The 27,836-nt window shown below is 40.2% G+C and overlaps 1 protein-coding gene across 1 annotated transcript in view; it reads right to left on the bottom strand.

Annotated features, from left to right (window-relative positions):
* The window catches only part of LOC136874323 (uncharacterized), a 150,193-nt gene that overhangs the window by 14,611 nt on the left and 107,746 nt on the right, over nt 1–27,836 (bottom strand). Inside the window, exons 4-5 of the mRNA XM_067147966.2 lie at nt 25,182–25,273; nt 8,259–8,418 (exon numbers count right to left, since the gene is read on the bottom strand). Of these exons, the coding sequence (XP_067004067.2) occupies nt 8,259–8,418; nt 25,182–25,273 (252 nt within the window). The remainder of the gene's footprint in view (nt 1–8,258; nt 8,419–25,181; nt 25,274–27,836) is intronic.

Raw genomic sequence — 27,836 nt, 5'->3', positions numbered from 1 at the left:
TTCTTCGATACAGCTTCAACAACCAACCTAAAAAGATTAGACACATTACAATTCACCTCTCTACAAATCATATTAGGTGCATTACGGACAACACCCACCAATGCTTTACTGGTTGAAGCAGCAGAACAACCCTTGGCTATGTGACGGGAATATCTAGCGTCTAAATATTTACTGAAAAAGATAGCTCCGAATCGTCATCCCATATTACCTAAACTGCAGCGTTTAAATGAGTACCTAATCTGTCAAAAATTGAAAATCAGCAACATACCGGCGCTTCCACTGGCATATGAAGTACTTTTTCCCTTAAGGAATAATGTTTTACAGTTAAGATCATTACCGGCATACTCTCACGAATACAACTTATCAACATACCACCCTTCCATCATTACTACTACTTTCGAACACCTTCCAGGTAATCTGAAGAATAATCCCACTCTAGTTAATAAAACTTTGGAAGCATTTCTCAGTCCGCATAAACAATACACAAATTGCTTTACAGACGGATCTAAGACTTCAGAGGGAACTGGAACTGCCTATTACATCCCCCAGCTTAACATCCAGCAACAATTTACTTTACCATCTAACGCTTCCATATACACTGCTGAAACCTTTGTTATTCGACAAACTCTTTTATGTTTACGGCAATATAATATTCCCAATGCCATCATCTGTACCGATTCATTAAGTGTCCTCCAAAGTATCAAAACCCTGCAGGAATCTACTACTTGGTATATATGGAACATCCGTAAGTTGTTATACAACCTTTCCTTAAATCAGCACGATATAATATTAATTTGGATGCCAAGTCATTGCAGCATACCCGGTAATATTCAGGTTGATCGCTTAGCAAAAGCAGCAGCCGCCATTCCACACACGGATTATTACCCTACTATCAAACAGAACGTACTTCAAAAATGGTCTTCTCTCTGGAAAAATTCTGCAAAAACGAAGGGTAAAGCTTATTATCAACTACAACCGGAACTGCAAAGAACCCCCTGGTTCACTATGGGCACTTACTCTCGGAGACATATAACTACACTAATCCGCTTAAGATTCAATCATGCGCTTACACCTGAATATAGTCCGACTCGTTGGCTGAATGGTCAGCGTACTGGCCTTCGGTTCAGAGGGTCCCGGGTTCGATTCCCGGCCGGGTCGGGGATTTTAACCTTCATTGGTTAATTCCAGTGGCCCGGGGGCTGGGAGTTTGTGCTGTCCCCAACATCCCTGCAACTCACACAACACACATAACACTATCCTCCACCACAATAACACGCAGTTACCTACAAATGGCTGATGCCGCCTACCCTCATCGGAAGGTCTGCCTTACAAGGGCTGCACTCGGCTAGTAATAGCCACACGAAATTATATATACCTGAATATAAGTACCGATTTCATTTCAGTGACACAGATATTTGCTCCTGTCAGCAAGCTAGTGGCACGAATCATCTCATAGTATTCAAATGTTGTAACTATTCTAACCAACGAAAAACGTTTTTCCCAGCATTAATAAATCATAACGTTCCTCTACCAACAAGTGTCGCTTGTCTCATTCATACTTCTACGGAGCCATTAGTTAATATGCTCACTAATTTCCTTGATGAATGTAAAATTGCCTTTATAGGTCACTCATTTATTTCCCCACAAATGTCACTAACATTCTCACACTTACAATACATAACCTGGCTATTCCTTCAAACTGCACATGATAAACAACAGTACAAACCTCAGCTCACCGATTATAGAAGAACTTCCATATCTTTGATATCACATATAGGTGAAACTAAACTTTTTATTACAACCTCATATAGGGTTAAATTAATACTTTAATCATCCTTTACCAGCACAAGTATACTCCTCTGATTCATCCTTATCCACAAAAACCAACTTCCAAGACTTGCACATCCCAAGATTGCCAACCTAGGGATATTAAATCAACAAAAACAATTGCATTACCAAACGGTGTGGTTAATGGGTGTTGAGTTAAACTAAGCCCAACAACATACCAAAAAAGAAGAAGAAGAAGGGTCCCTCAAGATGACAGCTGTCAAAAACGCATGTGTTTAGTTGTTTACAAACAAGAACACGTGGTATATTATGTACTTATATAATATGATTTCTTATTTAAGTTAATAACAACGGCGCTCTTCAAATTTCCAAGTGACCCACGAGGTAAACTGTCAAGTGAAATAGAATGCACTCTCTCACTTGTGTCTACAGAATGACGAGATCAACATAGGAATAACTGAAATATACTTATATAAATTACACTATCATAAGAGATTCTGTGGCTATTAAACTGATTACGGGTACCTAATTCTAAAAAGTAACAGCTGTTCGCATTCATGCTACTGGCCATTGTGAGTGCTGCTGGCTGCACCTCGCAGAAATGCTTGGTGGGACGGGCTAAATACCGAGATTACCCGAGCAGTTCCGAGTACAGCTGATTATGGCTGCACCTCGTCATTCCCTAGACACAAGTCTGATCTCACCGAAGGTGAGGCAGTTGCATTCTGAGTAATCCCCCTCCCTCCTGATATTCCAATGAACAGCTACTCATAATTGCATGCTACTATCTGCAGTTTCCGGGCTTTCACAGCAAAATTATTTTAATAGTGAGTGCCGCGCTCACCCCTCGACAAACGGTGGGTTAAGATTTAAGCACTGTGAGCACAACTCACCAGTTTCAACTCTAGAGATTATTATTATTATTATTATTATTATTATTATTATTATTATTATTATTATTATTATTATTATTATTATTATTATTATTATTATTATTATTATTATAAAGAAATCACAAGGATATCACTATCTCCACAAGCAGTTCCAAATCACATTTGCACCAGCAAATTAACACACACTACTTTCAAAACTTGATATCGTACAGAATAATCACCATGAAGCACAAACATAAAGACAGATTACAACCAACTAGGCCTACGGACCATTACCACCAAACTCTTTCAAGTCTTCCATGCAAAAATGAACTTGCTCACTGCTGCCAACCCTCATGAAACAAGAGATGCAAGCCAGAGGCCTGTGGTCCTTCACCTTTGCAATTTGAATAAAAATTCCTGGACCGGGCGAGTTGGCCGTGCGCGTAGAGGCGCGCGGCTGTGAGCTTGCATCCGGGAGATAGTAGGTTCGAATCCCACTATCGGCAGCCCTGAAGATGGTTTTCCGTGGTTTCCCATTTTCACACCAGGCAAATGCTGGGGCTGTACCTTAATTAAGGCCACGGCCGCTTCCTTCCAACTCCTAGGCCTTTCCTATCCCATCGTCGCCATAAGACCTATCTGTGTCGGTGCGACGTAAAGCCCCTAGCAAAAAAAAAAAAAAAATTCCTGGTCTCAAATGTTACATTTCATTATCATTCATTATTATTTTTGTCTTCAAATATAATTAAAAATAGGACAATCACAGTCATAAATTATTATTTAATGTCATTATATGCAGCCAAGGCCGGCAGATCTGGTAGAGGTGCCTTTACTCCCATGACTCTGCCGTGCTTAAAGCCTCTTTCCGCACCCTTCGTCCCTCCGAAACTCTCCACCAGCGTGCCTTCCCCTTACATCTCTCTCCCCCTGTCCATACTACTACCTGGGACGGAAGCTCAAGTCCTCCTTTTATTTAGGACAGCTGGGTATCAACAAACGCTTCCATACTCAGCAAACTGATTGACTGCATTCAGTTTCGTGGAAAATCTGAGTTTGCACTGCGAGGACACAATGATACCGATTCATCCGATAATCCTGGAATTTTTCATGGGTTGGATAAATTAATTGAGCTAGACTCTAACTTACAGGGGTACATTGAAAAAAGTGAATAGTCATGTTTTTGTGGGACTACCTAAAACTATACAGAACAAGCTTTTAGACTCAATCTATTCCGCATGCCTTCAGTTGACACATGGCAAGATTTCTCTGAGACAACCAAAGCAACTATGGCAGTCAACCAAAATCTTTACTCAGTTCATTTTTGGAGACAAAAAGAGTCAAGTGCAGTGTCCCGGAGTGTGAGACATTGGGTTGGGGGATACAACTGGAGAGGAGGACCAGTACATCGCCCAGGGGCACCTCACCTGCTATGCTGAACAGGGGCCTTGGGGGGGGGGGGGGGTAGGAAGATCGCAAGGGATAGACAAGGAAGTGGCCATACGTTATTTACCATCCCGGGATTTGCTTGGAGGAGAAGTGGGAAATCATGGAAAAACACTTTGAGGATGGCTGAGGTGGGAATCGAACCCCTCTCTACTCAGTTGACCTCATAAGGCTGAGCGGAGCCCATTCCAGCCCTCGTACTACTTTTCAAATTTCGTGGCAGAGCCGCAAATCAAACCTGGGCCTCCGGGGTGGCAACTAATCACACTAACCAGTACACCACAGAGCCAGACAATAATAACAACAAGAAGAAGAAGAATGGAAACACTAACAATAGAGCACCTAAAGGTAAGATACGTGTCATTGACGTAACCAGGGTGTGGGGCATGGCGTGCCGGAAGGCCAATGGTCTGGCTAGCCAACTGGACTCGCATCAATGACAGAGCAGTGGTTTTTCAACACCTTGCATTCTATGCTGGAGTGGAGAGAAAAGAGAACTTCATTAAAATAAGCTCCAGATTTGAAGTTCCTAAGTATTTAAACAATGGGCGAGTTGGCCGTGCGGTTAGGGGCGCGCTACTGTATGAGCTTGCATCCGGCAGGTAGTGGGTTTGAATCCCACTGTCAGCAGCCCTGAAGATGGTTTTCCGTGGTTTACCATTTTCACACGAGGCAAATGCTGGGGATGTACCTTAATTAAGGCCACGGCTGCTTTCTTCCAACTCCTAGGCCTTTCCTATCCCATCGTCGCCATAAGACCTATCTGTGTTGGTGTGACGTAACACCACTAGCAAAGAAAAAAAAAGTATTTAAACATAAATGTTTATACATTTCTAAATATTTGAGTGTGATTTGATGGAATCTGATGATGTTCTTTCAAGAATGAAGCATGCCATTCTATTTCAATTTGCATCCTGGACAATTTTTGTTAATGATTTTGTGTGATGAACGTGACTGATATCTTCCTCTATACCAGAGGTGCTCAACTGGCACCCATTGAGGCTGACCCAGTGCGGCTGGACTGGCCTGACGGAAATGCAGCCAGCTTATGTAGCAAGCATACGTCACAGTGAAGCAAGAGAGGGAGAGAACACACTTTGCTGGGAAGGGAGGGAGCATTGACGTTCGATTGTGATTACGACAAAGCTCTCCACCACTACTCAGTGAAATACCGACTGGTGTACAGTATTTAAAATAAAACATTATAGTCACAAAAAAAAAAAAAAAAATTCAGTTTGATTTATACTGCGCTCGATATAAACAGGCAGTTTTACTTTCTTATATTTATTCTTTCAAAGAAAACTGACACATTATAAATTTTGTATTACAATCTACATCGAGTTTCTCTCATCGGTAGGTTGGCAGGGGTGCCCAACTTATCTGCCTCCTGTTGACTCATCACTTCCTGTTACACAGCGCAGCGTCAGCACGGGAATGCCTGCACTTCGCAGTTCTGGACCGTGCTTAGAACGTGTATTAAGTGTTGGTCTGTCGCTCCAACTGTTCTCGAGTTGTGAAGTGTTACTTCCGGGTATAATTATAATTCTCGTAATGCCTCCACATGTGTACATGGTAGAAGAAAGGGTATTTATGTACAATAATTACATGGAAATAGAGTCTTGCATGGAAGTCGTTAGGCGATTTGTAACACAATTTCCAGGTGTATGCCCTCCACATGTAGAGACTGTGCAGAAACTCTAAACAAATTGAGGGGAATGGGTTCTTTACTCACTAATAAGCAAAGTGTTAAAAAAAGTGTATTTAACGAGGAAAAAGAAAAAGGAAAGAAATCGCAGAAAGATTACATCATACCCCCTACAAAATCCCTCAGATGAGTCCGACAAGAAGCCGGGATTTTGAAGTGCTTAGTGTGGCGGGCTACAAAAAATGTTAAAATTTCCATCTCCTGTCATAAGGCACAAAATTATTTTTTAAAATTCTTAAAGTGAGCGAAGTGCTGACCTTGTTGCTATGCTGCGGGAAGTGATGAGTCAACGGGAGGCAGATAAGCTGGGTGCTGGCCAACCGATGAGAGAAACTCACTGTGCAAACGTACAGGGTTTAAGCGTACAAGGTACAATTTACAATTCCTTGCAGGTGAATGACAGTATTTCCATTTAAAAAGTAACATTTCCATTATTCATTCAGCAAAACATCATATATTTACAGAATTCAACAAGTTTATTGCTTGATGTTTTATAGTGTTGTGTGACTTTCCCTGTTCACCGAATTTCTGAAAATAGTACTTAAAATTGAACAGGCGTCCGATGATAATAGCTAGCCTCTAAATGTTGAGAGGGAGTTTCATCACGAGTGAGGACATAGATATTTACAATTAAAGTAAAACAACAATGTAAATGTATCTACCAGACAAATGTACAGTATGCCTTCAAATAAATAATCTAACTGATTTTATTCCCAGTAAGCATGACTGGATTGTTGGTGAGGCGCTGGCCTTCTGACCCCAACTTGGCAGGTTTAAACCTGGCTCAGTCTGGTGTCATTTGAAGGTGCTCAAATACGTCAGCCTCATGTCGGTAGATTTACTGGCATGTAAAAGAACTCCTGCGGGACAAAATTCTGGCACCTCGGGGTCACCGAAAAAGTAGTTAGTGGGACGTAAAGCCAATAACATTATTATAAAGCAACTCTTAAAATGTAAAAGTGAAAATTGTTATTCATTACATACATAAAAATATATTTGAGGTTGTAGGCCTAACTTTATTGTATTCGGTCAAAATACATGAACTGCAATGAACATAAATAACATATTTCTTATGATGTAAATTGAAATTATTTTTTTTTGCTATTTGCTTTACGTCACATCGACACAGATAGGTCTTATGGCGACAATGGGATAGGAAAGGCCTAGGACTTGGAAGGAAGTGGCCACGGCCTTAATTAAGGTACAGCCCCAGCATTTGCCCGGTGTGAAAATGGGAAACCATGGAAAACCACCTTCAGGGCTGCCGACAGTGGGGCTCGAACCCACTATCTCCTGATTACTGGATACTGGCCGCACTTAAGCATCTGCAGCTATCGAGCTCGGTTTCATTATTTTATGCCTCCATTTCAAACTCGGGTATCGCCATGGTTATAACTGGGAGAACTTCACCCAAACCTTCATGGCCTGTGATGTAGTGACAACGTCACTGTGGTTGAAAAGCATACGTTCATCACTTGCCTGCTTACCCGCTTACAGTACTGGGTGCCCGCAGAACGGAATGCCCAGCTTGAGAACCTCTGCTCTGTACTGAGACTTCACCTGTCACATGGACAGGATTTTGTGAATATGTGTTCTTAATGTGAACATAGCGTCTTGACTCTGAAAAAATGGTGCTAATATACTTTTCTGATGTGAGAGTATAAAGTTTGTTTATTATATAACATATACAACCATGCACTTTGAATTTCCTGCTGCTGATTGTGAAGTAATATTTTGTATCAACTGTTGTTTACTTGTGCTATCAAAAGCCTTATATGATACCGAAACTCAACCTATTAAAAATGGCAACTATGCATGTCAAAACTTCGGATTTTCTGTATCACTTTTTCAGAAACTGTTATTTCGTAGCATAGCATAGCATTTTGCACAATGATAAAACTATATTTAAAGAATTGTTTGTACAGCAGACAAAAAAAAAAAAAAATGTTTCTGAAGTGGTTGAAAGTAACAACTATGCATCAATGGCTTCCAGCACGTTAAAGAACCCTTGTGGGATAAAATGTCTACACCTCAGCGTCTCTTAATATCTACTGTATTGGAACAATTTTGAGCATCACCATAAACATTTGGTCCTTCTCGTTAACACACATTTCAGTTAAGGTCAGGTTGATGTTTTGTTGTCTTTGACCTAGCCCTTATCTCCTATGCGGGCAAAATTATGCTCACTGTATAGGATGAAAGCAGGAAGAGCGTGTTTATCCTACAAATACTAAAGAGCAGACTGAGTTCGTTCAAGCAAAGAAATTCACGAGGAGATCCCAAACGATTATCAAGACGAGAGTTGAGCGTTAAGATGTTCATGTGTTTCATGGACTTCAAGAAAGCGCTTGACAGAGTAATAGCTGTAAAAGAATCTGTATAAACCCTGAAGTAATTGCATAAGCGAAAGACTGAAACTGGCATTGTTCGAATATTACAAGACGTACCTATGACCACAAGGCCCATGAACAGAAACACAGAGGCTGTGGTGTCGCTATGGTGCAGTGAGTTAAAGAGCAGGAACACACCATACATAAGTCCAGCTGCCAGCAGCATAATGTATACAGCGTATACAATCAGCCAGCACAACAGCATCACACTGTGCTCCTGGAACACACGTATATAATTAAAATAGATATACCCTACCCGTTAGAAAACTTATTAAAACTAAAGAGAAGACCATACCAGTTGGGAGATAATGTTTAATACTCTAATTAAAATAACAAAGCATACAGGTTGGCAGACAATAACTAATGATCTAATTAGAATTAAGTGCGTACACTTTAGAAGATTATATTTCAAGATCTGAAAGGTAGTTCAAATTAGAAGACTATAATTGGAGATCTTGTTGGAATAAAAAAGAAAATGAACACGTTGGAAGACTATAATTAGAGATCTCATTAGAATAAAAATGTACACACTATAATATCATGATTAGTGATCTAATTAGAATAAAAACACACATGAATGAAGACAATAACTGAAGGATACACATTGGAACACAAACACCTAGTCTCCGAGCCAGAATAATTAACCAGATGCTGCTAAACTTCTCGATATGGTTAGGAATTGAACCCAGGAACAGATGTATGCATTGCATACTTGCAGCACATGCCAACAGTGTTGCCAGGTCCTCCAAATTTTGAAAGACTTTTAAAGTTCAGAAAGATTCCATAAAATACGAAATTAGGCGAAGTCTTCCGAATTATCCTCCGACTTCACTTCATAGGGAAAACCAACTAGGTAGAATTATCACCAATTTTGCTTGAATAAAATAGATGTGTTTAATTTTCTTGTAGCTACTATTGGTTTTAAGAGAAGCAGGTATAGGAGTCTGTCTTATGTAGGCAGTCTTACATGCCAGACGCGCGTGCTAAGATATCGATACAAGACCGATCCTGTCGTTCTAACTCTCAAAGGTCAGCGGTTGCAGAGTAGGCTTCGGCCAACTAGTGGCCATGGCTGGTCTGTGGTCCGACAGCTCTGCACTCTGACTGACCAACCGAGCAGAGGACAGGTGGCTATAGCTCTACCGTGGCTCTATACATCTGCATTCAGGAGACGGAGAGGGTCTGGTCCCCACCATTGACTGTCCTGTGAATGGTTTTCCATTCTCCTACACTAAGGCGAATGTAGGGACAGGTCCTAGTACATGCCACAGCCGCCAACTCCCTCAACTTCTCCATGCATCACCATCACCACTACAAATCTCCTGGCCTGAGAGACGGCATCACCGTCTAAGAGGCCCGCTTCTCACTTCAGGGAAGGAATGAAAACAATTTAATAGTAGTTCTTGAAGATCTCACCTGGAACAGAGTTTCTACATCTGACGAACGACATCTATAAAAACGGGAGAGACAAGAGAGAAGCATATGTAAATGAGTGAAAATCATGAACGTCTGTCTTTTGATTTTGATTATATGACTAATTACTTATAAAATAACCAACATTTCCAATCTGTTGATTGCAAATACAAAAGTATAAAGCACTCGTACATACCTAGAAGAAAAACAGTCAGGTATGTACCAGTGTTTTACAAATGTATATCTTGTATTTGGCAGACAGAGAAAAAACGAAACTGAAGGTTATTTTAACTATATTGATATTCAAAAGCATGGCTTGCATCTTAACAAATTTAATTTCAAGTACTGGTAACTTTTATTTATTTATTTATTTATTTATTTATTTATTTATTTATTTATTTATTTATTTATTTATTTATTTATTTACATTTTTTAGCCAACATAGGACTACTTATTCAGGTTTATGGGGTATTTTCTTCTTTTTGTCAGCCCAATACTGTTTCATCCTTTCTGAACGTAATTTTCTTTCTGTTTCTTGAATCACTCTTTCTATTTTCTGCTTGTTGATTTTCGTCCATAGTCTAGTGTGTTTATCTTTCAATATGTTGAGTGTATTTGTTTTGTATTTTAAATCTTCTATTGTAATATATAACTTTCATATGTCTTCTTTAAGTTCTGTGATCTTACTCTTCCATAATTTTTCTACTGATTCTACTTTTTTTTTACCATATTAGATGCTCTAAGAATGATATATGTTTCTTTTTCATTGTACTAGTTAATTAAGGTACAGTCCCAGCATTTGCCTGGTGTGAGAATGAGTTACAGGGCTGCCAACAGTTGGGTTCAAACCCACTATCTCCCAGATAAAAGCAATGTCAAGACTATGCTATGGGTCCCGTGGTGGTCAACCAACACTCCATGTTAAGGGCCCTTTTATTTGCCTCTTATGACAGGCAGTGGATACTGTGGGTGTTACTCTACTGCCCCTACCCACAGGGGGACTCCTTGGTTGACTCGTCAGCATAGTGGTCTTTGGCTTGGAGGGCCTTGGGTTCGATTACCGCCCAGTTTGTGGATTTTCATCTTAAATTGTTCATTTCTTTGGCTCAGGAACCTGTGTTTGTGCTGTCCCCAACATCCCTGCAACTACAACTGTCTCTAGCCATGGCCAGGTTGTGGTAAGTGTGGCAACGCTGCAGCTCGTCCATTCAGTTGACCAGTGTGTCGTTTGAGAGTACGTAAGGTATTCTTCACGCTTGTAATTTGGACCAATATTTCTATTATTATAGTGACAGTGGCAATGTAAACAGTTTATAATCATGGGGGTTAGATGTGCAGTGCAGGGGTGTGGAAGTACAATATGAGTAAAATTAGAATGATTTTCGATTTCCTCAGGATCCTGATCTTCGTAGTAAATGTATTTTTTTTGTCCTAGGCATAGACTGATCTAAACGAACAGAGCATGCGATAGTCCCTTGAATTGACTTGCTACGACCATTCAACAAACAAGAGCAACAAGAGCATACTTCAAAGGATTGGTGTAGCCCTATAATTATGGGGAAAGTAGGAGAGGCCCAACTACATTGGTACGGTCTTGTCATGAAAAGAGACAACGCTCCTGTGAACAAAATTTATGCTTGACTGGGAGAGGGACTTTTTTTCATGCAGCAATTCAGCTCATTCATCCATTTGTTCGTTCACATTGGAGTATTCTCACCTTATATGCTGGAGTGTCCTTGCAGGGAAACTTATTGCGGATATCATTATCATTCAGGTATTCTGCCTTATGGCAGGTCTTGTTATGGGATGAACCTCTTCCACTTTTGCCGCTCCTGCGCCAAGTTTTTCATGTCCGAATATTTATTTCCTTTGATATTGTCCAACATTTGATATATTTTCCTTCCTCTTCCTCGTTTGCATTTCGCCATTCCTTCTATTCCTTCTTTCATTAACAGTCCCTCCTCAGACAATGTCTGATCCAGTTCATTTTTCTTCTTCTAATGATTTGCAACATACTTCGTTCTTCTCCAACTCTTCATAACACCTCCTCATTCCTTACCCGGTCTTCTCATTTCACTTGTTCTATTCTCCTCCATACCCACATCTCTAGTGCCTCCAATCTTCTCTCGTCGTCCTTTCGCAATGTCCAAATCTTTGCGCTATACAGCACTATGCTCCAAATAAAACACTTAGCAAGTCTTTGTCTCAAATCTTTGTTTACTGGTCCACAAAGTAATTCCAATTTTCTTTTAAAGCCTTCTTTTGCCATGGCAATTCTTTTCTTAATTTCTGTCGTGCAATACATATCATCTCTCATCATACTTCCCAAATACCTGAAGTTACTGACTTGCTCTATTTCTTCTCCCCCTATACTAATACGACAACTTTTACCTCTTCCTCCAATTATCACACTTTTGGTCTTCTTCTTATTAATTCTCATTCCATATTCTTCTAGTTTCATGTTGATTTTATGTAACATTTGTATCATTTCATGTTCACTTTCTCCCATCGCAACCATATCATCTGCAAATCTTATACACTCTACTCTCCTACCTCCAACACAAACTTCACTTTTTCCATTAAAACTTTAATTGATTATTTCTTTGAGATAGATGTTGAACAGTGTCGGTGATAAAGAGCAGTCCTGTCTTACACCTCTTCGTAATTCAGTTTATTCACTCATCTCCTATTCTCACTCTTGCTCTCTGACTTAAATATAAATTCTTTATCAGCCTTCTATCCCTTCAATCAACTCCATGTTTCTTCAGGATTGTCATCAATTTGTCCCATCTGACACAGTCAAAAGCCTTCTCAAGATCAATAAATACAGCATAAACCTTCCTGTTTTCTCTATGTACCTCTCTCTCCTATCACCCTCAGTAGCCCAATGGCATCTCTTGTTCCAACCCCTCGCTTGAAACCAAATTGTTCTCCACTTATAAAGTTATTCAGCTTTCCATATATCCTTCTGTTGAGCGTCTGCTATAAGACTTTGGCTGCATGTGAAATTAGACTCAATGTCCTATGTTCTTCACATTTTTTGCTGTTCTATTTCTGTTCCACAGGGATTAAGATGATTACAGTAAAATCGTTTAGCCATTTTCCTGTCATGAATATCTGATTACATAATCCAATCAACTTTTTTCTTCCTTCGTTATTTAATGATTTTAACAGTTCAACATAAATCTCATCTATTCCCATTGCCTTTATATTTTTCATCTTGTTCAGTGATGCTTTGATCTCTCTTCTCAGTATGGTTTCCCCTTTATCATCCCCTTTACCATATCCTCTAATTCAAGTTCTTCTTCATTTGGTCGGTTGTCCCAATCATATAGCCATTCCATGTATTCTTCCCACCTTTTCATTATTTCTTGGGGTTCACTTATCATTGTGCCATCTGTAGCCTCTATTTCCTTATTGCTGTTGTTCTTTCTCTTTTCTCTGAATATGATATTTTTTGCTTCTTTGTACATCAAGTCATATTTCCCTTCTTTCTCCAGTTGCTCTGTCTCATCCCACTTTTCTGACAACCATTTCTTCTTTGCCTTTTCTGTTTCACTTCTTAATTTACTATTTAACTTCCTGTAGTTACGCTTTCCTTCTTCTGCATTTACTGTTTTCCATTTCCTGTGTTCCTCCATTTTACTTATCATTTCTGATGTTATCCATGCCTTCTTTGTCCTTTTCCTCTCCTTGACTCCAAGCGTTTTCTTAGCTGCTTCTTTTATGCCATTTTTAAAAGTTTCCCATCTCCTTTCTACATTTTCTGTTTCATTTCCTAGCATATTATTGTCACAGTATTCATCCTCTAGTTCTCTGCACTTGTCTTTGTCTTTCAGTTTCTCAATATTAATTTATTCTTTCCTTTCCATGTTATTTTCAATAGTACCTCCGCTACAACTAACATATAGTCAGAATAAATGTCTGCTCCTGGGTAACATTTAGCATTCTTTAGGCAGTTTCTGTACCGTTGTTGTATCATTATATAATCAATTTGATATTTCTTGTCATCTAATTGAGATATCCAAGTATACCTTCTTCTTTTGTGATTGTCAAACAAAGTGTTTCCAACCACCATGCAATTTTCATTACAAAATTCAAGCAATCTTTCTCCTCTCTCATTACTGACTCCCAATCCAAATCTACCAATGATCTTACCATCCAAACCTTCAGCAACACCCACATTCTAATCACCCATTACAATAATACATGCATTCTTTTCCTCTTTCTTGATGAGTTGATCTATCTACTCATGACATTCTTCTATCACATCATCAGAATGATTACAGGTTGGCATATAAACTTGTATGATCACCAAGTCTTTTATTTTCCCTTTCTGTCTTATCATCATAATCCTTCCATTGATATGTATTCAACATTCATTACTTTGTTCTTCAGTCATTTTCCAATAAATATTCCACCTCCATACAGTCCATTTTTATCTTTATCCGAATATTACATTCGAAAGCCACAGCTTTCTAGTTCTCCACATCCACCCCATCTTACTTCACTCATTCCAAGTACATCCAAATTTATTTCTCTTCATCTCATATTTAGCGTTTTTTAATTTTCTCTCCTGTAAAAGGGTCAAAACATTCCACGTCCCTATCCGCAATAATTCTTCTTTTTCCTTCCATACTTTAAAAAACCTGTTGTACAGCCCTCCCGAAGATCCGAATAAGGGGAATCTTTACCTCCGGACACTTTTACAAAGAGGTCCATCTCATGAACGTCTTGGGATATAATGATGTAGATGTTGATTCCCATAGGGAACCTAAAATGTTTGTCCTGAATGAGTAAATTTATAATGCCAATATAATGGTCCGTTATTGGACATTATAAATTTCCCAGCTAACTCATTCTTGGTTGCCTGCGTTTCGCCCTCGTGTGCTAAGTTAGGCTCGTCAGTTGGGACTTAGCACACCACCCAAGACGCAAGGCTAGTGCATACCGTGGAGGCCACTGCATAGGCTATTTGAAGCCACCAGCAGTGCCAATGCACTATGAGAGCTATGTCTCATTTCCAAAAAATAGATGCCTGCCTGGCCATCAAATGATGTAGATGTTGATTCCCATAGGGAACCTAAAATGTTTGTCCTGAATGAGTAAATTTATAATACCAATATAATGGTCCGTTATTGGACATTATAAATTTCCCAGCTAACTCATTCTTGGTTGCCTGCGTTTCGCCCTCGTGTGCTAAGTTAGGCTCGTCAGTTGGGACTTAGCACACCACCCAAGACTCAAGGCTAGTGCATACCGTGGAGGCCACTGCATAGGCTATTTGAAGCCACCAGCAGTGCCAATGCACTATGAGAGCTATGTCTCATTTCCAAAAAATAGATGCCTGCCTGGCCATCAAATGATGTAGATGTTGATTCCCATAGGGAACCTAAAATGTTTGTCCTGAATGAGTAAATTTATAATACCAATATAATGGTCCGTTATTGGACATTATAAATTTCCCAGCTCTCATAGTGCATTGGCACTGCTGGTGGCTTCAAATAGCCTATGCAGTGGCCTCCACGGTATGCACTAGCCTTGCGTCTTGGGTGGTGTGCTAAGTCCCAACTGACGAGCCTAACTTAGCACACGAGGGCGAAACGCAGGCAACCAAGAATGAGTTAGCTGGGAAATTTATAATGTCCAATAACGGACCATTATATTGGTATTATAAATTTACTCATTCAGGACAAACATTTTAGGTTCCCTATGGGAATCAACATCTACATCATTTGATGGCCAGGCAGGCATCTATTTTTTGGAAATGAGACATAGCTCTCATAGTGCATTGGCACTGCTGGTGGCTTCAAATAGCCTATGCAGTGGCCTCCACGGTATGCACTAGCCTTGCGTCTTGGGTGGTGTGCTAAGTCCCAACTGACGAGAGCACACGAGGGCGAAACGCAGGCAGCCAAGAATGAGTTAGCTGGGAAATTTATAATGTCCAATAACGGACCATTATATTGGTATTATAAATTTACTCATTCAGGACAAACATTTTAGGTTCCCTATGGGAATCAACATCTACATTAGTGATGGGCTAGCGACGGAATCGAGTAGAATCGAGTAATGTGCTCTTAGAATCGGTATTACTCGACTCCAGACTCGAGTCCAAGCATACTGGTGTCGCTATCTGTGGACATGCCTTAGAACTAAAATCTACTGTACTGGAGTGCACGGCATTCAGGGTCACCCACAGAATATTTTTGTGGTGTGGAGTGCAATATGTTTGCTGCTGATGATTGATGTTGTTCAGTCATCGGTCGTCAATAATTCGATTGTTATGATTATTATTATCATCATCATAGGCACTAAAGGTTGTGACTTACTAACAAACTGTCAGCTGTTTAGCTAGAACAGAATGACGTTCTGTCCGCTGATTTGCTGCGTGAACGTACGTCACATTCTGGACGCCTCATCTTAATACCCGACATTATATCTGCCGAAAGTATGATGTACATATGAACGGCTGTAATTCACCTGTTCCCCCGGACGATTGTAGGCTTTGGCGCGGTTAGCAATAGGCTATGGTTACAATAAATCTGTCATACTACCGATCATATTAGCACATCTACGCCCGTGTATATGCATAATGGCTACATGAGATATAATTTACCAGTAGCGAAGCAATACAATGTGTGCAGAAATACCGTCTATAGTCTACAAATAGCACATGTTTAAAATACACTAATTACAACATACATACCGTGACAGGGATTTGAAATAATAATAATAATAATAATAATAATAATAATAATAATAATAATAATAATAATAATAATAATAATAATGTTATAACTTTTACGTCCAAGTACGTACATTTGTATGGTTTTCGGGGATGCCGAGGTACCGCATTTAGTCCCCCGGGAGATTTTTTACGTCCCAATAATTCTACCGACACTAGGTTGACGTATTTGAGCACCTTCAAATACTACCGGAATAAACCAGTATCGAACCGGCCAAGTTGGGCTATGAAGGCCAGATAAGCTATATTATCAATATTAGAATAAATGGCATATTCAGTGAAGTGTGTGCGAGACGCCGTAAACGGATATTTTCATATCTTATTATGCGTATTAAGTGGCATTATTATCGTTCTCAAGTAATTATCAAATTTAGGTTATTCCTTTTGCGCATTCATTCAGTTTTTTCATATCGTACCGCGCTGTCGCAATCCCATAAACCCTCAGCGATCGCTTGTACGCATGCTTCATCCATCTACGAGCCGGCGAGTGAGCGAACGTGTGACGTCATGCTATCATCGAGCCTTCGCAAGCGAAGCGAGTCCGAGCCTGGACTCGAAAGAATCGAGTACCGCGATTCCAGGCATCACTCGCGCACATCACTAATCTACATCATTTGATGGCCAGGCAGGCATCTATTTTTTGGAAATGAGACATAGCTCTCATAGTGCATTGGCACTGCTGGTGGCTTCAAATAGCCTATGCAGTGGCCTCCACGGTATGCACTAGCCTTGCATCTTGGGTGGTGTGCTAAGTCCCAACTGACGAGCCTAACTTAGCACACGAGGGCGAAACGCAGGCAACCAAGAATGAGTTAGCTGGGAAATTTATAATGTCCAATAACGGACCATTATATTGGTATTATAAATTTACTCATTCAGGACAAACATTTTAGGTTCCCTATGGGAATCAACATCTACATCATTTGATGGCCAGGCAGGCATCTATTTTTTGGAAATGAGACATAGCTCTCATAGTGCATTGGCACTGCTGGTGGCTTCAAATAGCCTATGCAGTGGCCTCCACGGTATGCACTAGCCTTGCGTCTTGGGTGGTGTGCTAAGTCCCAACTGACGAGCCTAACTTAACACACGAGGGCGAAACGCAGGCAACCAAGAATGAGTTAGCTGGGAAATTTATAATGTCCAATAACGGACCATTATATTGGTATTATTGGGATATAATGCCAGTGGTGGTTTCCCGTTGCCTTCCACGGTCCTCCACATCCTGTCGGCTCGCTGACCCTGATTCCGACTGGAGTTCGTACCCAACCTTCCACTGGGTTGCTCAGCTTAACAGGGGCACCACGTGTAGGTAGAATTGTGGAGAATTAGGGTGAGAGAGGCTAACAGAACTCTCTTGTTGAGTTCTTATATTTGCATCTCACACCCATTTGTTAGCCAGAATCACAAAGTTGAATTAGTGACTCCACTGTGAATCTACTGTGGATAGATTTACAAACCCAAGGTATAAAGTAATGCTAGTTTGAAATAAAAATTAGATATTTTGCTAATTGGGCATCACATATCACAGATACAATAAAAAACTATGAATTTTTGAAAAACATTTTTGAAAAACTGCATGTGTCGTATGTGACACATTGGTACTCTAACTTACTAAAAGACACTTCATAGTCTTGAATGAATTACTGGGTTCTTGGCACAAATTTGCAAAATTTACCACACGAAACACTGTTGTATGTTCACTACTGCAAGCTAACAATCTTTGTCTATGTTCTGAGAACAGTTTAGGATACTCGACCTGAAATTGTAATGATGAAAGTGTCCCCTGTCATTGGCAACTGCTGCTGTTGCTCACTTCCTCTGGTGGTACCCTTTGAAACAGTTTCGCCCAGAAACAAGACACAGATGTACTCCACATACTGTGCAGAAAACTCGAGCTGTGCGAGCCTGGCATTCTGCATCTGTGTGTTTTGCCATCATCCACCATTTCTGGCATGTGAAGTGCACCAGACATCCTCTTGACAGTGCTTGGATGTGGTGATGAAGACTTTCATTTTTTCACCTGGCAGGCTGTGTCTTCTGGTGTTTCATTTTCTTCTGATTCTTCTTCTCCCCTGTTGTTTGGTTGTTCTGAATTCATGAGCCATTCGGCTACTTCGATTTTGAAGTCCAGGTAGTCCATGATATCTTTCTTTGCTTTCTTCAGTACCTTGCAATCTCCTCAGTACTCTATCCATCCTGCTGTACAAGCAAAATCAAAGAAGTGTAGAATGAGCCGTACAGTCCATTTTCTGGTTTTTGCATGTTGCCTATAGTATGACAGCACTCTGTCGAGGAAATCCACTCCTCCCATAAATTTGTTGTAATTCTCAACAATGAGAGGCCGCTTCACTTTCTTGTAGATTTTGTCTCTTTTGCACCAACGGCGGCATTTCCCAACTGGATTTGTGCCTTCTATGGACGAGGCAAAAGTAACTGGCTTATTATCAAACCATTTTACTATGCACACTTGACCATCGCCACAAACAACTTGGTCAACTGAGTCCCTGCCTTCCCTCTTCATTTCTGCATCATTTCTCAGTCTTATTTCATGAGGAATACGGGAAAGTTGTCTTGTTCCCGTTCCTTGACATGAAGCATCAGAATGTAGGTAATCCAACAAGGTTTCAGACGTAAAATACCTGTCCATGTATACTACCGTCCCTGGTGGTAAAGTTTGTGACAGCCTCATCACAACTTTCCCCCCAATGTCCAGGTCATCATACCCATTTACAATTGTGTCTCCTTTCCCCTCGTACATGAAGAAATCTAGTGGTAGACCATCAGGAGCACAACATACAAAATTTTTCAATCCACATGGTTCAGGCTTTCCCCTGATGTACTGTCACATTGCAGCATGACCCTAGAATGGCACCATCTGTTCATCAATACACACCTGCATCGACTTCGCATTTTTCAAGCACCCATCACGAACTGACTCTAATAAAGGCCTCACCTTCCAGAACTTATCACTGCGGCGTTCAGTTGGTACATCATCATCAACTACAACTTTTAAATTCTGTCTGATGGCAAAGAAACGATTTCGGGACATCTTTGAAGTTATGTGTTCTACTTTAGTGGAACCTGCCCAGTACCTCTTCAGCCTTGGGTATCCCAAGTATGACATAGTCATTGAAATGCCAAAAGACCTTTTGATTTCTTTGGCAGTTGTATTGAGAGATTTTCCCAAACGCGATAGAGACATCACATTTGTACATCGAGATACAACGCTGTAAATACTCTCCGACACATATTTCGAAAAATATTGAAAGGGTTGCAACTCCTCAGAATCACGTGGGACCTCATGTAAAGCTGGAGCAGGTGGAAGAGGTTCAAATATATCGGTATGTCTCCATGCTGGAATACGATGATTCACTGGAATCTCTAATTCTTCAGTAGGATTCTCGGGACTGTCGGAAGGAACATCTTCGTAAATGACTTCATCGGGTGTTAAAACGTCATCACTTTCTGAGTCCACATCCTCGAGATCAGAGCAGTTGCCATCAATTTCAAGTTCTGATATAATTTCCTCCGCGGACACTGTAATGCAAGAGACCATTAACAATTAAATGCCAGAATGTATATGAATTATGCCAAAGTCACACTGCTTACAAAAATGTCTCAGTCTCGCAAGAAAACAAACTTTTTTAACTACCTATACCTGTTAATTCAAATCTGTTGTCACTATTTATTACTATTTTGCTCTAAGTGTCAAGAAATTAGTGTATCGGAACAACACTGGTACTCTAATTTCTTTGACAGTCGTAAGAAAATACAAAACCAAATCAGTATTAGAATTAAGGTTCAGTTCCAGTGTGTCATATGCGACACACGCTTTCAAAACACTTCGTACAGTCAACATAATTCACAAAATTGTAAATTATACTATATCAACAGACTCTTTAATGTGTTGCAATTATAAATCAATTGAAACAAATCATATTCATGCAAATAAAAACAGTGAAAATTACTTACATGCAGAACGCGCCATTTTCAGTTCAGTTTCTGAGGACACGATCTCAAACAATGACATCCCATTACGCAGTTCCCGCTATTTGGGCTCAAAACTACTTTCGGTCATTAGCTGCACTCTACAGTTTGCCATGAGAACTAAATTGGATGTGTCGCACGCGCCACACTGGTTCCCTAGCCTTCAGAACATTGCTAATTTTATGTGTCGTATAGGACATACAGGGTCTGTAGAGGTATGATAGTTGGAAAAAGGAGTGGTCATTAAAAAAGTTGGGAACAAATGCCTACCGTCTTGATCCCACTAAGTAGCCAAATGTTTTTTTCTTTGCTAGTTGCTTCATGTCGCATCGACACAGATAGGTCTTATAGCAACGATGGAACAGGAGAGGGCTAGGAGTGGGAAGGAAGCGTCCGTGGCCTTAATTAAGGTACAGCCCCAGCATTTGCCTGGTGTGAAAATGGGAAACCACGGAAAACCATCTTCAGGGCTGCCGACAGTGGGGTTCGAACCCACTATCTCCCGAATACTGGATACTGGCCGCAGTTAAGCTACTGCAACTATCAAGCTCGGTGCCAAAAGGTTTTGACCTACCAAGATACCTTTGGTGTCGTCTCAACAGACTAAGGACTGAAATGGATCAGCTCATCAATGTGCAAATACAGTTTAGAAGAACAGGCGACTGAACATTTCGTCCAATGCTGCCCTCTTCATTTATACCCTGGATTTCCTGATGATTTGTTTCCGGAAAGCTCAGACTTCAAAGTGTAATTTTGTCTTGTATTAATTGTATATAGTTCGTAATCACCATACGACTAAATAAATCTGCTGGAGTTTCGAAGATGCAGGCTGAAGGCATTCAATTCATTCAATCACTCATTCATTAATGAATGTTCTCTTTCTAGGTGGTGGTTATCCGTAACTGGGAGAGAGGAGTGTTCATCATTCATACATGCATGAACACAATCCAATCATGCAAATATTCAGTTATTGTCATTCATCTATTCCATTCATTCATACAGTCATTCAGTTAATTCATCATTTCTATTGTAAGCTAAGGACAAATTTGTTTAGACCTGTGACAACAATAAATACTTGCACTAATACAAATTAATAAGGGTAAGATACATGTTGTCCTAGACTATATAACATTGTCACATCTAGGACAGAAATAAATAAACCAAGCTCTAGTATCCAGTATTCCAGAGATAGTGTGTTTGAACCCCGATGTCGACAGCCCTGAAGATGGTTTTCTGTGGTTTCCCATTTTCATACCAGGCAAATGCTGGGGCTGATGTGGTCGCTTCCTTCCCACTCCTAGCCCATCCCTGCCCCATTGTCACCATAAGATCTATCCGCATCGGTGCGACGTAAAGCAACTTGTAAAAAAGGAGAAAAAAGTTTAAACTATAATTTAGAGATTGGGTGTAAATGTGATTATGCGTAATTGTAATGTTTGATATAAATTGTAACAAGAAAATCATGCGTCTGCCTCTGTGGTGCAGTGGTTAGCATGATTAGCTGACACCCCACTGAGGCCCGGGTTTGAATCCCGGCTCTGCCACGAAATTTGAAAAATGATACGAGGGCTGGAAGAGGGTTCACTCAGCCTTGCAGGGGCAAATGAATAGAGGTGGGTTCAATTCCCACCTCAGCCATCCTCGAAGTGGTTTTCTGTGATACCCCACTTCTTCTCCAGGCAAATGCCAGGATGGTACCTTACTTAAGGTCACGGCCGCTTCCTTCTCTCTTCCTTGTATATCCCTTCCAATCTCTTCCCCCACAAGGCCCCTGTTCAGTATAACAGGTGAGGTCGCCTGGGCGAGGTACTGGTCCTTCTTCTCAGTTTTAACCCCCGACTCAAAGTCTCATGCTCCAGGACACTGTGCTTGAGGTGGTAGAGTTGGGATCTCTCGGTCAGTCCAAGGGAAAAACAAACCCCGGAGGGTAAACAGATTAAGAAAGAAAAAAGAAAGAAAGAAAATTATGCATTTAAAAAATAATTTGTATTGCAATAAATGATTACTTTCTCCCCAGTTCCAGGGGTACTAGGGGACGGGAGAATTCTATTCTTTTCTATTCTGTCCGACTCGTTGGCTGAACGGTCAGCATACTGGCCTTCGGTTCAGAGGGTCCCGGGTTCAATTCCCGGCCAGGTTGGGGATTTTAACCTTAATTGGTTAATTCCAATGGCACTGGGGCTGGGTGTATGTGTTGTCTTCATCATCATTTCATCCTCATCACGACGCGCAGGTCGCCTACGGGAGTCAAATAGAAAGACCTGCATGTGGTAAGCCGAACCCGTCCTGGGATATCCCGGCACTAAAAGCCATACGACATTTCATTTCATTTTTCTATTCTGTGCCAAAAACAGTTCTCCAACTCAATCCTGGAGGACGTCAACCCCATGGTAGACCACTGAAGAGTTAGTTGGATACCTGTCATCAGGGACAACATGAGCGATGTGGATCTCAATCCTGAAGACATCCTTGACAGAGCCCTGTAGCAGAACAGTAGATACCATGTAATGGGACAAATCCTAGTAAAGAAGATGTAGTACTGAAATAAAATCAGATTTATTTTATACCTAAACTTACAAATGTGCTTTAGCAACATGAATATTCTTTATCCGTGGAAGTATGCGGTTTGCATGATGCCAACTTTGTGCATGTTGCCTTGAGCACACATCGTAGAGCAGTTACAGAGTACAATGTGTACATGCATGCACAAAAATGGTATCCCGACATAAATAATCAACACTGCTCCACTCTGATACTGAAAAGGAGGGGAGGGAGTGAAGGGGTAATACTGAAGGCCACTCCATTACTGAAAAGGAGGAGAAGGGAGTGAACGGGCAGTGGTGAAGACACAGTGTGTGTATTGCTATACATCACCACTGTGTCAATATCAATCACAACAGTCTTATAGCAGGCTGTCTACATGCAGCAATGCGTTAAGCGAGGAGGTTGGGGAACGTCATGCTTTGTTTATATTGAGACATCATTTCTGTGCATGCATGTACAAATTTCAACCAGTTAGTGCAGGACTCCAATCTGTACAGCTATGGTATTTAAATGTCAGAACCAAGTTACGACATCGACATAAGTCCACAACATGAGAACTAATGGAGACATAAGCACAGTGGCGGCTGCTCACCATGAGACTTGGAGGGTTCATACCAAATACATCGACTGGTGGTCCCTTTATATATACATTAGTAATAGAACGCCAATGTGCATCTTTGATGCTGTAGAATTATACATGAAATGAGATGGCATATGGCTTTTAGTGCCGGGAGTGTCCGAGGCAGGGTTTCCAGGCGTCCTGGATTTTACGGGACAGTACAGTATTTGTTTTAAATGTCCCTCGTCCCGGAGAGTTCCTATCCGGGATGGAAAAATTGTCCCGTATTTTGAACCTCGAGAGAAATACGCCAGTGTTTCCACCTCTGAAAATTACCAAGAGCTTTATCTTTCTTTCAAAGAGGATAGAATTCTTCACTCCTTGGTTTCTTTGTCTGGTGTGAGTTTGTAGACCTTTAAAATTGTTGTTTTATTTTACTGTTTGCACTTCTCGGGTTGTCTATCCTGGTGAATAAGACGCATAATAGCGGAGAGCTCACTGAGGAAGTCCGAGTGCAATGCATGTTTGTGTGAAATTGTCAGCTGTGAGAAAAATTTTGTTCTGTTGACTTGATTAGGTCTAAGCTGTTCATTTCTGCAAATTTTTCTTCAGTGGCATGCAGAGACTTTCATGAAATTGCTAAGAATGACAAAAAACTGTTAACAGCACTTCAGAGAAATGGAAATATATTGAAATCGAAATAACTGGTAAGAATAATTAAATAAACTACGTTCTTTCCTATTTGTTTTATGTCACACTGAAAGAGGCAGGTCTTATGATGGGATAGAAAAAGGCTAAGACTGGAATCGACCGTGGCCTTAAGACATGCTACTGCCCCAGCATTTGCCCGGTGTAAAATGGGAAATCATGGAAAACCATCTTTAGTGCTGCTCATAGCTACATGACCCAAACCGCACGGCCAACTTCCTCGGTACTGTAAGTTTCAGTCTGTGCATACATGTTAAGGCATGCATTAATAAACTGCACTACGATGTCAACATAATAATAAGTGTGTCATTTTGAAACAAAGCTTATAACTAGTAGAATTTAAGCCTGCTGATTTCTTCGATCGTACATCTGTCCCATACTTTGATTTCAGGTATCTGGCAGCCCTGATCCGAGGGCATGTTCGACTCGCCAGGTGCAGGTCTTTTGAGTTGACTCCCATAGGCGACCTGCATGTCATGATGAGGATGAAATGATGAAGATGATACATACTGTAGATCCAGCCCCTGTGCCAGCAGAATTACCAATGAGATTTAAATTCCCAACCCCACAAGGAATCGAACCCAGGACCTTTGTGACCAAAAGGCAAGCATGCTAAGCATTTAGCCATGGATTCGGACACTGTAGAATTGTAAGCACCTGCCACGAGTCCTTCCTGCCCCATTTGAACTGGCCGCCGCTGCATAAAAAAAAAAAAAAAAAATCAAAAAATAGAGCAATATATGTGGTTTTTAAAAATGACAATGATATCCTTTTCCACTTTTTGATCTGTAAGCTTGGTTAGTGCTCCCATAAGTTTATGAGATGCTAATAATCTGTCACTTTGTGATTTAGGAAAGGGAGATGAGCAGTCAGACAGTGTGGTTATTTCTGGGCAGGTACCGAACTTCTCTTTTTTAAGTTCTTGTGCTTTGGCACCAACTGCCCAAGCACAGAATGTTCTTTACTAACTCCAGTTCAAACTCATGAGCTCAAATGATTGAAAAACATTTCACCATACCTTGCGAGCGCCGACAACTAGGAAGATCCCTGTCAGTAGACTGACTGCACCAGCGATCGTGGATATCATTATCAACTCTTGGCTATAATCATCTGAAACAAGATTCAGAGGACAATAAAGACACTTAACATAATAATATTGATGCTATTACCACTATTCATTATTTGTGTATTAAAATTTTTTTTGTCCGTGTCCCCATGTGATTTAATGGGAGCAATTGCTTGTTTTCATGAGGCATTGTCTGTTAAGCCTTCATCCCGAAGGCTCTACTGTAACTATTGAAGGTTATACAGAAACCAATAGCAGCGCAATAATAAGGTGTATATGGCATGAGGAGGTGCGTGGTTATTTGTCATCCGCACTAGTTGCGCCTGAATGTAGTTACTCAGCATCGCCCATACCTCAGCAGCTTTCATACAGTCACAGCCATGAGACTTCAGTGGATGCGATATTTTGAGACAGATGTTAAAGTCCACATCTATGAAAAAATAGCAACATGGTTAGTATACGGTAACTCCAATAGTGTCCAATGCAGCCCTCTTTATGTTGAGTTATCTCATGACTACCGTAAGCACGTGGCGTTATTTCTTTTTTCTGTTATATGTAACTTTGTTTTATTGATAACACTTGTATTTACATTCTCCATGAGGAGATACATAAAAAACATAAGAATATACAAAAATTAAATATATACAAAAATCATCACAAGTACAAACTGAAAAATAAACAGCAATCTACTGTTTAAAAGAGAAAGATTTGTGGTTCTTAAACATATATCATTACTACAAAAAGCAAATAAGTGATTTGAGAAAAAATTAAAACAAGTTTATAATTATTCCGCTATCATAACGTTTATAAGTTTGAATCTGAAAAATAATTAAGGATTAATACAGGAAATCTTCAAGTAGTTCACATAATATTTGAACTGAAAAATTCACTTTTTCCCTTTTCACGCAAGGAGCAGTGAAATATATGTCTGTCATCTTCATTATTATAATCATTTTAACCACGCGAGTTGGCTGTGGAGTTAGGGGCGCACAGCTGCGAGCTTGCACCTGGGAGATAGTGGGTTCGAGCCCCACTGTTGGCAGCCCTGAAGATGGTTTTCCATGGTTTCCCATTTTCACACCAGGCAAATGCTGGGGCTGTACTTTAATTAAGGCCATGGCCGATTCCTTCCCATTCCTAGGCCTTTCCTATCCCATTGTCGCCATAAGACCTATCAGTGTCGGTGCGACGTAAAGAAAGTTGTACAGAAATAAAATCATTTTACAGTATATTCACCGTTATACTAAACACAAAATTGTTTGGATCAGTCCATAGACTGGCTTGATGCAACTCTCCATGCTCCCCTATCCTCTGCTAGCCTTTTCATTTCTACGTAACTATTACATCTACTCTAATCTGTTTGTCATATTCATGTCTTAGTCAGTTCTGTAGTCCCAAAATTCTCACAGGGTATACTCTAAGTCAGGGCATGACAAATCCCGGATGCCAGACCACCTTGGTGTTTAAAATTAGGTGCTTACAGCTACTTACAACAAACTTTTCTTAATTTGTCATAAATCAGGTATATACAGTAGACAACATTTTATGGCGACAAAGAAGAAATCAAATTTTACTGCACAAGTTTGAAAATAATTTGCTTACACAGTAGTTTTCTAGTGGACCTACTTCCAGCTATTTATTTAAAAAAATTAAAGGGGCCTGTTTTGATTTTCGATTACACTTTTCACTGGAACAAACTCTTGAATTGGTGTATGTTGCAGTATGGTGCGGTACATTGGTATAATTAAATATGAGTATGTATTTCCAAGAACTTGCAGCAATCGCTAGGCAAATATCAACGAAAGTTCGATATGAAGGAAGCGAAAGACTCCCAGTAATATGTGCTGGTATGCCGCACAGAGAACTTAGCAAAGCAGAGCGCAGGGAAACGTGTAGTATGGGGTAATGGCACTATTCAAATGTCATGCTTCAAATAACCACAATCAGTGCAGATAAGATCCCAAGCCATGTGCCGATTACAATTATGGGCCTTTTCCCAAGGGGAATTTCCGCGGTAGGTACATACTAAGCATGACGAAAGAGAACACAGAAATGAGAACTCCCAAAAGCACAGGTTTAGAAAAGATGAACATGTATATTGAAACAACTTCAAAAGGGATAACAAATGTTTTCACAACAGAGAGTAAAATTGGACCATTTGATACACCATAGAAAAAGGGAATCATACAAGTTATTGACAGGTCTTATTTTGGTTCGTACAGGCACTAGAAAGGGTAACCACACAAATTACGATAAATCTTTGGTATACTCAGGTACGAGATAAGGGCTATAGGAATAAAATAATGTTTTCATTACATTCAAGTTCCAATATGACAACGTTCACATGAATGCCGCGCAAAAACAGCAAGAAATTTTGAAAAGGAACAAGTAAAAATTATACAAGTTAAAGAGAACTTTCCAGTACCTAAAATGGTACGCAATAAAACGACATCATATCCCCCCAAAATCTAACACACACTTGTTTAAGACAGGAAGATACTAGAACATTCAAAATGTAAACAGCAGACGCAGTGCGAAATTGGCAGACCACAATGTTACCAAATTTCATTAGCAAATTATGAGAAAATACGAACGGGAGACGAAAAG

The sequence above is a fragment of the Anabrus simplex genome, chromosome 5 (assembly GCF_040414725.1).
Source record: "Anabrus simplex isolate iqAnaSimp1 chromosome 5, ASM4041472v1, whole genome shotgun sequence".
In the NCBI taxonomy this organism is placed as follows: Eukaryota; Metazoa; Arthropoda; class Insecta; order Orthoptera; family Tettigoniidae; genus Anabrus; species Anabrus simplex.
The sequence above is the reverse complement of the archived record's forward strand: the minus strand, read 5'-3'. Positions and strand labels throughout refer to the sequence as shown.